Source organism: Vombatus ursinus, unplaced genomic scaffold (genome assembly GCF_900497805.2).
Source record: "Vombatus ursinus unplaced genomic scaffold, bare-nosed wombat genome assembly UNPS02014799.1, whole genome shotgun sequence".
NCBI classification, from domain to species: Eukaryota; Metazoa; Chordata; class Mammalia; order Diprotodontia; family Vombatidae; genus Vombatus; species Vombatus ursinus.
The window spans coordinates 51,792,574-51,806,732 of record NW_020954577.1 but is presented as its reverse complement, the minus strand read 5'-3'; the positions used below and the strand labels follow the sequence as shown (position 1 = coordinate 51,806,732).

General features: G+C 45.5%; 1 protein-coding gene across 9 annotated transcripts in view; it reads right to left on the bottom strand.

Moving 5' to 3' along the window:
- Positions 1-4,202: 4,202 nt before the first annotated feature.
- Positions 4,203-14,159, bottom strand: part of LOC114050442 (oxysterol-binding protein-related protein 3) — a 151,881-nt gene continuing 141,924 nt past the window's right edge. For all 9 annotated transcript variants that reach the window (XM_027872124.1, XM_027872129.1, XM_027872127.1 and 6 more), the window contains 4 exons: positions 11,998-12,142; positions 10,084-10,210; positions 7,606-7,728; positions 4,203-5,985 (listed from right to left, as the gene is read on the bottom strand). In XM_027872124.1, the coding sequence (XP_027727925.1) occupies positions 5,889-5,985; positions 7,606-7,728; positions 10,084-10,210; positions 11,998-12,142 (492 nt within the window). In that variant the 3' untranslated portion in view covers positions 4,203-5,888. The remainder of the gene's footprint in view (positions 5,986-7,605; positions 7,729-10,083; positions 10,211-11,997; positions 12,143-14,159) is intronic.

Below are 14,159 nucleotides of genomic sequence, written 5' to 3'. Positions count from 1 at the left end.
TTGTCTTCTCTCATTGGATTGTAAGCTCCTTAAGGACAGGAACTGTCTTTCTTTTCCCCATTCGTATTTCCAATGCTTAGCATAGTGCCTGACACACAGTAGGTGCTTATGTTTAGTGACTATGGATACCACAATTATGTCTGTAAAAGAGGAAATGTTAAAACCTTTCTGGACCCATTGGGCTCCCTACAACCAAGTTGAGTTAATCAGGGAAAACCTCTAAGAAGAGGAGATGGTCGATCTCTGGAGTGTTAAAGGGAGGTAGACCTGTGGCTTGGAAAACAAAGAAGATTGAGGAAAAGACCCAACATAAAGATGGGAGGTGAAGCCTCTATGCCAGCTGTGAAATGGGTTTGCCTTGTTGAACGCAGCCCAGTTGCTACAAAAGTTGGCATGATGAGACCTTCTGTTACAAAGACAGAGTTTTTCTCCAATTTGCATTAAGCCAACCTGTGCTCCTCTCTGTGCCCATCAAACACATGTGAAGAGAAGAAATTCAGACCAAGCACAGCCTTTTCCCATCTCATTTATTCAGAGATCAACTAGCTCCATAAAGAGAGCCCCTTGCACATTCATGAGCGTTCATAGAGGTGTTATTCTGATCTTAAGATGGCATGATCTGGCTTTAAAAAAATACAAAAGGAATACCACCACAAGTAGCCATAAAAATGGTGCCCGCCAAGGAGCTGGGGTAAAGGGGAAGGAAACTGCTGTGAATAAAATAAACAAATTCAACAGCCTCTAAACACTGCAGCCCCCCAAACCAAATTATTGTTTGATGGTTGGCATTTTAGCCATCATCATCACTCACAGAGGCTGGTGTGACGCATATTTCCAATGCAGAGAAATAAAAGCCGATGCTGAATAGCAGATAAATACACTGAAGATGCGAATCAAAGCCGTGAAGAGAGACAACAGCTGGTAGGGAAAAAATAGAGCCATGCAGATGTCAAGATCAAAATTAAAGACATTTCAAATCTGTTACACTAATACACGGGAACTGTCATCCCCAAGGTTATCGGAATGGCTTTTTATTTCTCCCACTCAGAATTAGAGAGTGCCAGACTATTCCACATTGAGCTGAAAGGCTCAAGGTACCAACAGGCTCATGAGAAGCGTCAAGGGCCCAACTCACTCATGGTGGAGTGTCTACCTCTTAGCGTTTGCTCGAGACCCTCTGGACACACACCTGGACAATACAGAAAGACGGAGTCTGTGGAACAGGTCGGGTATTTGGTGGAAGGAGTAAAAGCAGAGCTCTTAAAAAAATGGAACTAAAGAAGTGAAACCCAGGCAAGGAAAGAGGGAGTGGTGTTGGAATAACCTCGACCATGTTCCTGCAGTTGGCCTGCTAGCTTTCCTCTCTACACAGCATCCTGGCAAGGCAGCGCCCAGAGTCCCTGCAGGGAGTGAGTGAAATTTGTGAGAATCCTCTTGGTGCTCTAGTAACAGATTGGGTCCTCAACCTTGGTAGGTGGTCCCAGAATTCAGTCCCCTGCTGTGGGGAATTTGTTGGCTCATGGCCTGGCCACTCCTCCCATTGTGTTTACACAGAACAACCCTGCTGGCTGGTAATCAACCATCAAATTTTGCAGGGAGATTCATGGGCAGCCAAATGGGCTCATTCTCATACCCATTTCCTAGAGTCAATAGCAACAAAAGTAAGGAAAGTCCAGTGGGGCTAGGGACAGGAGGCAGGAAGAATTTCCATAAAGGTATCCAAAAACTTTTATGAAGTTGGGAGTTCCCTCCAACCCTCTAAGAAGAATGGGATTTTATATTTTGTCTTTGATTGAAAAAAGACATCAAAATTGAACTTCATGAAAGGCAACCTGGCACCAGAAAAGAAGACTGAACTGGGAGTCAGGAGATCTAAATGTGAATCCTGCCTTGCACATTTACTAGCTGTGCGAAGGGGTGGTGCAGTACCATGGAGAGAGCACAGGATTCGGACAGGGTTCGAATCCCAGATTCATGCCTTGGTGACTTTGGGCAAGTGATTTAACCTCACTCTGAATCTGGAAAATAAAGGGATGGAACCTCTAATGTCCCTTCCGGCTCTAAATCTCTGATCTTATGGCTCTGGGGGAAAGTGACATCCCCTCTCTAAAGCCTTCCGTTTCCTCATCTGTAAAAAGAGGGTGATGATCCTTGTAGTCTGCTGAAAGGAGAGCTGCTGATACAGCAATGATTAGCTACGTTCTCCCTTTCCAAGGCTACTTTCGCCCCAACACTGGTGATTGAGGAAGGGTAAGGTTAGGGATAGAACATGAATTTCAAATTGTATAGGAGTCAGAGACTATTCCATTATGTGGCTACTGAGCCTCCCCAAGAGTTGCTCCCTAGGAAGCTCCTTCATCTCTCTGGGTCTCATTTTCCTCATCAGTAAAATGAGACAGAATCAGAGAATTTTAGAGATGGATGAAACCTCAGAAGCCATCTCATCCAACCAAACCCTAAAGCAGAATCCTCACGATGACATACCCAACAAGTGGTTGTTCAGTCTCTACACAAAACAGTCGAATTAGACGATCTTAAAGGTCCCTTGTAGCTTTGAAACTCTACAGTTTTGTAATTCTGAGTTAAAGTAGACTTTTTTTAAAATTTTGATTTTTTCAGTGAGGCAATTGGGGTTAAGTGACTTGCCCAGAATCACACAGCCAGGAAGTATTATGTGTGTGAGGCCGCATTTGAACTCAGGTCCTCCTGACTCCAGGGTCGGTGCTCTATGCACTACACCACCTAGCTGTCCCCTAAAGTAGACTTTTGATCTTCTCACCCAATCCCATGTCCCTGGTGGGTTTTCTAGAATAATCTAGATTTTAGAGCTGCTTTGGAGACCAAACCGGGTGAGAAGGAGCAATTGACAGAGACAACTGAAAATGGATTATTCCCCAAGTTGTTTTTTGGTCATTGACTATGAAAATAACCAGCAGGAGGCACTGGCCGGCTAACGGCAGTATTAGGAATGCCCTTCCTAGCACCTGCTGGGACCAGCTTTCCCAAGGACCATTCATAACATACAGATTTTCTCTCTGTAGGCCAGTTGGGCACTCCACGCCCACCCAGACCTCAAATAACATGGCATTTGGTCTGGCTTTCTTTGGATTTATGAAATACAAGCATTGGAAGGAATTTCCATCTACAGAATAAGAGAGCTATGTCAAGTTTTCCCATTGTTTTCCCATAGTGGTATAACTAGGTCAATGAATAGGTACGGATTAGTGAATTTCTGGGCATGGCTCCAAATTGTTTTCCAGAATGGCTGGACCAATTCACACCTCAGCCAATGGTGGACTAGTGTGCCTATATTCCCAGAGCCCAAAGCTTTTTAAAAACCAGCCGCTTGGGGCAGCTAGGTGGTACAGTGGATCGAGCACCGGCCCTGAAGTCAGGAGGACCTGAGTTCAAATTTGGCCTCAGACCAAACACTTGACACTTACTAGCTGTGTGACCCTGGGCAAGTCACTTAACCCCAACTGCCTAAAAAGCAAAAACAAAACCAAAAGAAACCCAGCCCCTAGAGCAGGCTTGTTTCAGGTTACTGGTAGTGCCTTCTCTCCAACTTCCTCTGTAGATCTCTTTTTTGTTCACAGTTGTTAGCAGTTGTTCCTTTCTTTCCACCCACGATAGCATGCTCCTTGAAGGAAGAGGACATTTTTGCCCTTCGTTGTATCCCTGGTGCCTAAGCAACTGATAAATGCTTGTCTTGATTTCAATAACATGCAGAATAATCAATCAATCAACATTTATTAAGTGTCTATGATGTACCTGGGGACACAAAAAGAGGCAAAAGACAGTTCCTGCCCTCAACGAGCTCACAATCTAATAGGGTAAGACCCAGAGTCAGTTTGAGAGCTAGCAAAAACCACCAGAGTTAGCCAGGATCACTTCACCTTCAGCAATGAGAAAACTGAAGCCCAGGCTCACTCCAGGCTGCACAGAGTCAATGGTGGAGCTGAGATTTGAACCTCTGTCTTCCAATGCCAGCGCTAGTACCGCCACCCTCATCACGCTGAGCTAATACTCCTACGAGGAAATCTAGACCCAGTTTCCTTGTGAGCAGCCTGAACTACGCTCTCTGTGTAGGTGAGGAGAACCCGGCTAGGGTCTACACCAGACCAGGATCAAGGGATGGCGGCTATAGAAACGGAAAGGAGATTGATCTGCTTGTCTGCATACAAGAGAACGACAGACTCCAATTTTGAAGGAGGATTTTATTGTCGGAAACCTCAGTGGACAGTTGTCCTTTGCCCTGGGAAAGAGCTCACCTGTTCCATGCAATGCCAAAATCCTACCACTGTCCTAAGCTTACCAACCCATGAGGCTTCTGCCTTTTTTCTCACTTTTTATTGTGGCAGGTCAAATGCTTGCCTACTTTGAAACCTGTCAAACATTTTATTTTGTTTTTTCTTTCTTTTTGCAGAAACCTTTCCTTACATTCTTACCCAGCGTTGAGCTTCCCCAGCACTGACTTGTGCATCAGGATAGAAAGTTTAGGCATTAATGAGGCCTCAATTCTAATATCATTTGGGCAATTGCTTGGTCATACATTTCCTTTGTTGCACATATGAGCATATGACTGTGATTTGGAATCACTCGCCAGTACGAAAGGCAAACTGCCTCGCCCTGTGGTCTGAATCTGTGCTTTCTCTTAGGCAGCTGCCAAGTTCGTGAAGCAGAGACACTGGACAGGAGGGAAGTGGATGGGAGAGAGCGATGGACAGGACACAGCTCAATGCTGCGGGACACTTGGAGAGTCATCAAAACAGAACGGAGAGTTCAAAGGAAGATCGGCGATCCCATCGTTTGGGGCGTAATAAGGCAGATGGTCAAACATTTTGTACAAGATCTAAAATGTGGTACTTATAAGAGGTAGAAAATACCAAAATAGTATTTAAGAAAACACATCAGTTATTTAAAACAATTAGGTAAATTTGCCAAGTTTGTTTTTTTTTTTCTTAAAAAGTTCCCCTGTTGTATGTTTCGAGTTTGTAGAAACCAGCAAGGTTGTGGATACAAATGCATTGCGAATTTCAAACTGTACTATTGAACACTGGCAACATTGTTTAATAGGTTGCAGTGGGAGGGTCACGGGAGGACAGGAAAGCAGGGGCTGCTTTCAGTCCTAGCTAAAGGTTCGGTTCTCCCTTAGGGAAGTTTCCCCAGTGGCTGCTTTGAGCCATTGATCCGAAATGTTGGGCGTGGGGATTTCTTTCCTAATGCTTGAACAACAGGGTAAAATTGTGCATGTAAGGCAACTGGACAACCTCTTCCAGGAGGTTCTAAACCCATATTAAATAAAAATAAGATTTCATCTCACACCCCATCCTCCCACCTGAGGAAATAAAAAGAAGAGAATAATCAGACCAGCGCCTGCAGAATCACCCGGGATGAGCAATTCTCCAGCAGTCTGAGGCCAAAAGGTCGCTGAGCGACCAAATTAAACTTGGGCGGCTCGTGAAGTCGGGGCTCTCTTCCTGTTCCCTAACATATCTGGGAGATGTTATTTTTCCCCTTCAACACAATTCAATAAGGCATCAATTTAATCTGAATGTCTGTGAAGCCTTTGGAAAATTAGTGTTAAAGCTTCTCCCCTTCTCCTCTCCCCAAGCCTCTAACATTCAAGATTTCATTTTATTAAATAGTTTATATATAAAAAGAAATTAAGGTGTTCTACATTCATACAAACAATCATGGTAACAATTGGAGTTGTAGAGAAATCCATTGAGGAAAATAGATACTTATATACTTACAAGGCTAGAGTAAGCACAAATGTGTCATTCTAGACGGTGTCTTTTAAATACATGTACATATATTTATATATAGATAAGTATGCATTGTCTCAGAAAGCAACCAGCAGAGAATGAGAGGCAGATGAACTTCTTTCACCACAGGGTAGGAGTGTCCAGTTTGGAAAAGCCATGGTCTCTTCGAAGGTCCAAGTAAGTACCGTTGCTCACCCATGAGTCATCACTGGATTTCCTGTCCAACACCAAGAAGTTTGCTGAATGAGCATCTGAAGGATTCTCTGGACAGTCTCCTCACCTATCGCTACCTGAGGCCTCAAAGAATACAGCTGTTCTTTGATCTGTCGAACTTTCTTAATCCTCTAATACAGGCAAAGACTGAAAAGTTATAGATTACTGGAAGGGTAGAACCTGAAAGCCTGGAAACCTGGATTTTTGTCTTTGTTTTTGAAAATCCTCAGGGCCTCTGACTTGTCAAACATGAGAGACTGTGAACAGTTTGGCTTTTGAGAAAACCACAAGGGCTCATCTGGTGCTGTATCAATCAATCACCAAGAATTTATTAAGCGTCTACCATGTGTATGACGCTGTGTTGGGCCTTGGGGATAAAACCTAAATCTATATGACAAATAAGTATGAAAAGATACAAAGTGAAATGAGCAGAATCAGTCTACATTGACTACAGCTATGAGTATGTGTGAGATGGCCTAGAGTCTAGGGGTCTTGCTACCCACCTGCGTGTGTGATAAAGGCAGAAATGTGGAGCAGGCAGGGAGAAAGACAATGACGTCCCCTCCTTCCCTTAGCTTTGGTTCTACCTTAAATTCACTTGCATGCCAAACTCAGGATTTGGGGAATTTCTACCTCTAAATCATATAATTTTGGGATAACAGACTGTGATTCAATCCCTGACGTGGAATTAAAGGGGGAAAAGCCCTATAATGGAAGTCTGGGGTACTCTTTCCTGTTTTATTAATAACCTTAGCTGGGTGTGATAACCCAAAGCCTGTCGCTGTGGCTAAAATGCTGCCCACATCAGGGAAAGCTTTTTCAGTCACTGCCCCCTAGGAGCTGTCAATGGGCAGCAGCACCGACGTGAACAACACAGCTGCATCCAGCTGTGACCAGAAAACAAAACCATGGGGACGGCACATGGTAGCGACCACTCAACATGGCCAGCAGGGGACAGGTCCTGTGGAAGCATCACGAATGCACCCCTGAAGCCACTAGCAGCTCCTTAGCAAAGATTAAGGAGTGGTCACTCCACGTGTAGCCCGTCTACACATATGTCCTACGTACATGTCCCTTCACAAGTGCATCCTATCAACATTTATTAAATGCCTACCATATGCAAGGGGATTGGAAAACATCAAAGGGCTTTGGTAATTAGAAGCTACTCCCTTGTGCCAAGATCCATCTTTTCAAAGCAAAAATCCTCCCCAAAATGCTTTGGAATGTGGAAATTTCTGAAGAATTAAAGTTCTGGGTGACCCAAATAACAATGTGTCCGTGTTGTTCCCTCCCAGTGAAAGGAAAGCTTTGTGAGGACAGGGATTGTTTGGTTCTTATTTTCATTATCCCAGTCTGATGATGTGCAGTGTAGAGACAGTGGGTTCAAGAGTTGGCTTCAAGTCTTATGGGTAGGCGAGCCACTTGTCCACTCAGAGCTCTTGGCAACTCAGTGGCTGAGACACTGCTGGCCTGCACTGACCAGGGGAGTTTCTTCACCTAGGAGTTCCCCATACCAAAGCCATCACAGCTCCAGTCCCAGAACCTGCCTCTATTCCCAGTCCCTCCAGCAGCTCCACCATATTCTCCATGGCAGTATTGGCCTACCAGGGGGTGACAAGCATACCTGAAAAACCGAGGCTGATGCTCCAAGTTATTCTCTTCCATGACCCGTCGTCGATCCCTCTGCAGTTGCTCGATCCTTTGCTTCTGTGTTTCTGCTTCTTCTATGTTCCCTTCTTCTAAAAACCTGGACAGAGAGGACCATTAGCTCAGGGATGGCCTTGACCTCTTGGTCATATGTGGCTCCTAGGCATGTCCCCAGTGCGTTGGTGTTTGCACCACAACCCAGGGGGGAAGGAGAGGAGCTCAAGGATTGTTATTCTCATGTGACTAAAGAGGAAATGAAGGCTCTGAGAGGCAGAGGAGGAGATGCAGAGAGTAAGAGGTAGACATCAAGGGCTTCAGTTTCCCTCTTCGGGGGGCTTGTGCAACATTGCATGAAATTCCTTAAATCCATACGGCCAGCTGGTCTTTTCAAAGTGCCCTTATTTACACTATGAATAAATTAGCAGGTCAGAGTGGTAGCAAGAACACTGGTTTAGGGGCACACAGGACCATAGGTGTCAAGCTGGAAATAAGATTAAAGGTAATTTTAATCTTTACCTTCAGAGCTATGAAGGTGAGATATGATTATACCCATTTTATAGATGAAAAAACAAGGCACAGAATGGTTAAGGGACTTGCCAAGGCCATGACGTTGGGTTCAGAAACCCAAAATATGACACTTACACAATCACTTATATCTAGGGGGCCTGGTTTTCTCTGGGCCTGGTTTTCTGTGTACTCTGTAAACTGTGAGAGTTCAATTTCTCAGATTCCTTGTAATCATAGCCATCTATAGCTCTAATGTTCTATGTCCTTCCTCCTAAGCACATCATGAAATGCCTTCGTGGCATCAGGGAAGGAGATTCTGGGATCACCAAGGACCATCTGAGATCCAAAATCTTGTGGCAGAAGAGATCTTATACACCATCTGGGCCCATTCGACAGATGAAAGAACTGAGGCCGTCAGAGGTGAAGGAAGAGAGACTTCTCCAAGGTCACTTTGGAGAATAGCTGCTGAATAGGGACGTGAAGCCAGACTCTGGGTGGTGGTGTTACATAGTGGAAAGAGTGCTGAACCTGGAGTCAGAGAACGTGGGGTTGACCCCCAGCTCTGCTACTTACTACCTTTGTGACCCCGGGGAAGACGCATCACTTGTCTGACTTTGGTTATTGTATCAACAAGATAAAAGCTTGGATGTGATGACCTCTGGGGTTATAACCTATGGCCCCCAAGCCAATACCCTCTGACAGTCTACTCATCCATTCATCCATCTATCCATCCATCCAGATATTGAGTGGGCAACTCTGCACGAGGCCTGTGCCTGGGCCTGTAATGTTACAATGGGTTCTTTATCAATGGAGAGATTTGCTTTACTTGGAGTAGATGGTAAGTTCTTTAAGGGTGGGGATTTTTAATTTTTTGGTTTTTTGGCCTTGTCTCATGCAGACAGTGGTTACTAACTTATTGAATGAATCAATGAACTGAGTGGATATCCTCGAGTATCAGGCATTGGAATGGTTAAGCACATGAGTTCCAGCCTGTCATGGTGTTCAAGATGGCGGCAGGCTGTGGAAATGAGTCTAGTGTCAGACAGGGTCATCAAGAGGCTTAGTATCCAGTCCTGCCTCTGACTCTTACTGTGTGACCCTGGGCAATTTGCTTAATCTTTTTGGGTCTCAGTTTTCTCATCGGTAAAATGGGATAATCACAATTGTTCTCTACCCTCATAGGGGCTCTCTAAAGAGAGAGACTTGGCAGCCTTAAAACACTATAGAAATGAGAGGTGTTTCATCTGTTACCATGAGATCTTGGCACCTCCTTGAGAGTGGGGCATTTCCCCAGTAGGAGGATGACAGATCAACGAGAGACCATTAAGAGGAGGATAGATGGATGACCATACATGTGGCCTCCTGGGCACAATGCGACCTGAGGGAATGGGGGACGCTGGGGAAGAGAAGACTCAGGAGGACACGGAAGCCTCTGCCAGTGCCTGAAAGTCTGTCAGATGGAAGAGAATTTGGTTTATTCCTCCTGGTCGCAGAGGATTGAACTAGGAGCAACAGGTGGACGGTGTACACAGGAAAATTCAGGCACGATGTCAGGAAAAGTCTAACAACTGAGCCCTCCAGAAGTGTAATGGGCTTCTTTGGGGGAGTGGGCTCACACTGGAAGGGCCCTTAGAGGCGGTAGAATCCAACCCCCCATTTTACAGGGGAGGAAGCTGAGTTAGGTGACCTGCCAGGGCAATATAAGCACAGTTGGAATCCTAAGCTAGTTCCTTTGATTCTAAATCCAGGGCTCTTTCCCATAGAGGCCTCCAAATGCCCGGTGGCTGTGCATCAGGGACACCACAGTGAGCGATGTGGGTTCCTCTCATCACTGACGTTGTGAGATCCCATGGTTAGCCTCAGTGTCCATCTCCTTGTCTCCCCTGTGGGCTGAGGAAGGCATCTTGTGCCAGGTGGTCGGAGCCCACAGGGAGCAAGAGAACATTACCTTTGGTCCGGCCGGAACCGTGTGTCCGTCGCAGGGAGGTACGGTTTGGTCAGTGGATCCAGCTCATTCAGCTCCAGGGCAAACTGGGTGAAGCCGTAATACTGCTCATGCCCTTTGGGCATGGGGTCTGCAAAGAAGCACAGCTATGGGTGCCCGCCTCCCACTCCCCCAGGTCTCTTGTTCATTTTTCCCTACGCACTTTCCTTGACCCCCTACCTGCTCTTCTCTGAGCTCAGTATCATTTTGCTCCCAATCTATTAAACCACCCCAGCAGAAGGGACCTGGGTATATTACTCTCCCCCTGGCTTTTCCCCTGTCTGCCCAGCTTGGCCCCAGGTGACTGTGAAGTCTAGACACTCACTTAAAACTTGAAATTGAGGAGCCTGAGTGCAAAGACTAGCGTCCAATTTCTGCGACTCCACTGGGCTTCACTCTAAGTGATTGGGTTCTCCTGAACTGTATTGTCATAAGAAATCTGCTTTTATAAAAAATCCTGTGATTGTTTTTTCCCCCTTCTCACTCAGCAGATTCCCCCAGTGTCAACTTTAGGGCTTTGAAATCTGTCAGACCTGTTTTTCCTTCCTCTATCACACCTAGAATTAACACACATAATGTGGTGGATGTAAGTGGGCTGCACCCTATTCCCAGTTTTGGCCTTGAGCATGTCACTTATCCTTCGTTGGCCTCAGTTTCATTACTTGTAAAATGAAGGGAGGTTCACCAAATGGCCTCGGAGACCCCTTCTGGTTCTACAGCTGAACAGGAAGCTATGAGATACAGTGGACTGTGATGGACATAGGAGGGAGGATGACCTCCATTGTAACCCCACCTCAGATACCCGCTAGCTATGTGACCCTGAGCAAATCACTTAACCTGCATCTGTCTAAGTTTCCTCATCTGTGAAATGAAGTTAATAATAACTCCTGCCTCCCAGGGTTATTGTGAAGATAAAATGAGATAATATTTGTAAAGCACTTTGTAAACCTTAAAGTAGTATGTAAATGTCAGTAATTGAAAACAAAAATAAAAATGAAATCAGTCACTGCCCTGCTCAAGCCACCTCCCGGTAGAACACAAGTGCCTCTGCTTGGCATCAGAGCCATGGGACTGGGTGCCCTTTGACCCAGTGAGTAGAGGTCAGAGTACCAGCCCATTAGAGCTTGAGGGGGTCTTAAAGGTCCTTCCATTACTGAGTCCTAGATGGTCAGAACTAGAATAACAACAGCAATATTGTGAATTATGGTCAATGGTTCTAGAGTACTCAACAAATAGGACATTAGAGGTTCTCAAGTCCAGCCTCCTCATTTTACAGCTGAGGAAACTGAGGCCCAAAGTAAAGTGATTTGCCCGAGGTCACAGGGCCAGGATTCAAACCTAGGTCCCTTTAACTCCAAGCTCAGACATCTTTCTTTCATTGTGACATTCCTGAGTTCCCAAAGGAAGTAAGATTTACATTATTTACATTTAGATTCTGAATTCAGGTTGTCTGAATTCCTGAATTCACCACTCTCCTATACTACCTCATCACAAGCCTCGAAGGAAGTTAGTGCAAGGATTATTATCCCCATTTTGCAGACGAGGAAACTGCGGACCAGACAGGGGAAGGGAGTTGCCCAAAGGTTCCCTCGGGTGGTTGGGAACAGCTTTCTCCAAAGGCCCAGACTCACTGCTTTTAGCCCTTTTCCCCTTCCTGTTTGGTCTTACATTGTGCCATGCTCACCAGAGGCCACAAAAATGTGTGTGGATTAAAAACTTCCTTCCCAGACTGAGCCAAGGGCTGGGTCCTGCAGCCAGATGCCAGTGTTCACAAGAAGCTCAGGCTGAGGGAAACCCCAATGCGGCGTCCCCTGGATAGAGCCCAGTGACTGACAACTTCCCACCTCTCATCCACACCTGAGCAGTCCCAGTACTCACGTGCTCTCCAGATGCACGTTGATGAGGACCGCATGCCACTGTAGATGCTCTCATGCCACTTCCCAAAGAGACGGCGCACGGCTTTGCCGCCTTTGTCAAAGATGGTGCCCTCGATCTCATGGGAATTGGTGCTCCAGTATTTGGCCTAGAAGATAGAGGGGACAGGTCACCCACCACTTCACGGTCACTTAGGGAGTTACTTTAACAGTGAGAAACTCACACTAAGTCTTCTGGACTTTGGGACACAGGATCTTCTGTGTGTCCAGTTGCTGTTATCACTGTCCTCATCATCGTACTAATCGCCATCTCATTCTTGTCATCTTGTCGATTTTGGACTTCAGTTGGAAAGGCTCCTAAGACAAGGCACTCTGCTGCTACGATGATTTTATTTGTAAGGTCTATGAACTATTGCACTATTGCATGCAATAACTGCTTTATGTAGGTGAATAAAATTACTGGGGTGTCAGCTCATCCTCTGCAAGCGTCCTAGGGACAACTGCATCACAGAGGATGATGGAGACGAAATGCTGTTCCCACATGGTTTGGATATTCTTCTCTAAGTTTTGGAAGCTTTTTGTTCCACATGGCCACATCTATTAAAAACGCATCAGGTCTACGTGTTAGCAATTTTGGGCAACAGCCTGATCTATAGCAATGGTCTAATTCCAAGGTAGTTGATTGGATAACTTCTCAAGGATATTTTGAGGTCTATATTTGCAGTGGGCGGGGGGGGGGTTATCTTGTGTCAGTCCATGAGAGACTATTTGCTTCTATGCTTCTATATACAGAGACTCTATTTTTGGGGGGGTGCTAGGTAATGGGGTTAAGTGACTTGCCCAAGGTCATACAGCTAGGAAGTATTATGTGTGTGAGGCTGGATTTGAACTCAGGTCCTCCTGACTCTAGGGCTGGTGCTCTATCCACTGCGCCACCTAGCTGCCCCCATATAGAGACTCTATAGGAATCTAACCCCCAGGTTGTGTCTTGCCAGGCATTCAGCAGGTGCTAAATTTCTGCAGATAAGTTGCATGATTTCTACCATTTCTTTGCACGATCAACATCGATCATTAAGTCTGGGCTCCTTCAACATAACCCTTCTATAATTCCTGGTGGTGATGACCTGGTCCTGAATTGTATCATGAATCCTTCCATCTTCCAAAACAAATCCCCATGATGCTACTTTGTTGAAATACTGTTCTGCGAGGCTGGACCCCCAGTAGCACCTATGGTTCTCCTCTCAGATCACAGGAATTAAATAGGTTTCACTCGCATGTCAGTTACATTTGACAAACCCAATGGTGGGTATCTGGTATCAGTCTTTTCTATTGTCTGGTGGAGCGGTGTCTGCTTATAGCTTTTCTACTGCCCTTTTCTGTTCCCAGGCGACAAATCAGAGGATGAGGAGACTGCGCAGTGTGAAAAAGCTTACTATCTGAATTTTTTTCTACACGAAATTTCCAACCTTTTGTAGACTAATGATGATGTTGATAATCACAATAACATCTTTAAATGATACTTAAGGCTCTTCTCCAGATTTCAACGGCTTTCCTTATTTATCCCCCTAAAACAAGATAAACCACCCAAGTCTTTGCTGAGAAGAAAGTTAACTTTCCCTCTACCACCGATTCTTCTGTGGTCAGGTGACATCTCAAAGCTCAGGGGAAAGTACTTGTGTGTGTTGGCTGCAATGCCAGAGTTGTGCCAGCAGAGGGTGCTAACTCCTCAGTAGCCTATTTCCCAAATTCAGCCTTACCTGGCTCCCCTACATCATCAGTACTGTCTTCAACTGAAAACAGCGTGTACCTTTGGATTACTAAACCCTGGGCTTTGGAACAGACCAACAGCAGAAGGGCATGTAAAGGCTATTTTGAGTAATGACTATTTCCTCTTCTTCAAGGCACTGAATCAAAGACTCTCAGAGCTGAAAGGGATCAACAAAGCCATCTGACCCACCCTGTATCTGACCAAGATCCCTTCTATGACATACTCTCCATGTGGTCATCCATCTGCCACTTGAATACTTCCATTGATGGGGATCTCACTACCTTATGAGGCAGTCAGTGCCAGCTTGGGGTAGCTCTGACCCCGAGGAAGTCTGACCTTACTTCTGACCGGAATCTGCCTCTTTTTCGCCTCCAGCCCCTGTTCTTATAGATGTGAGT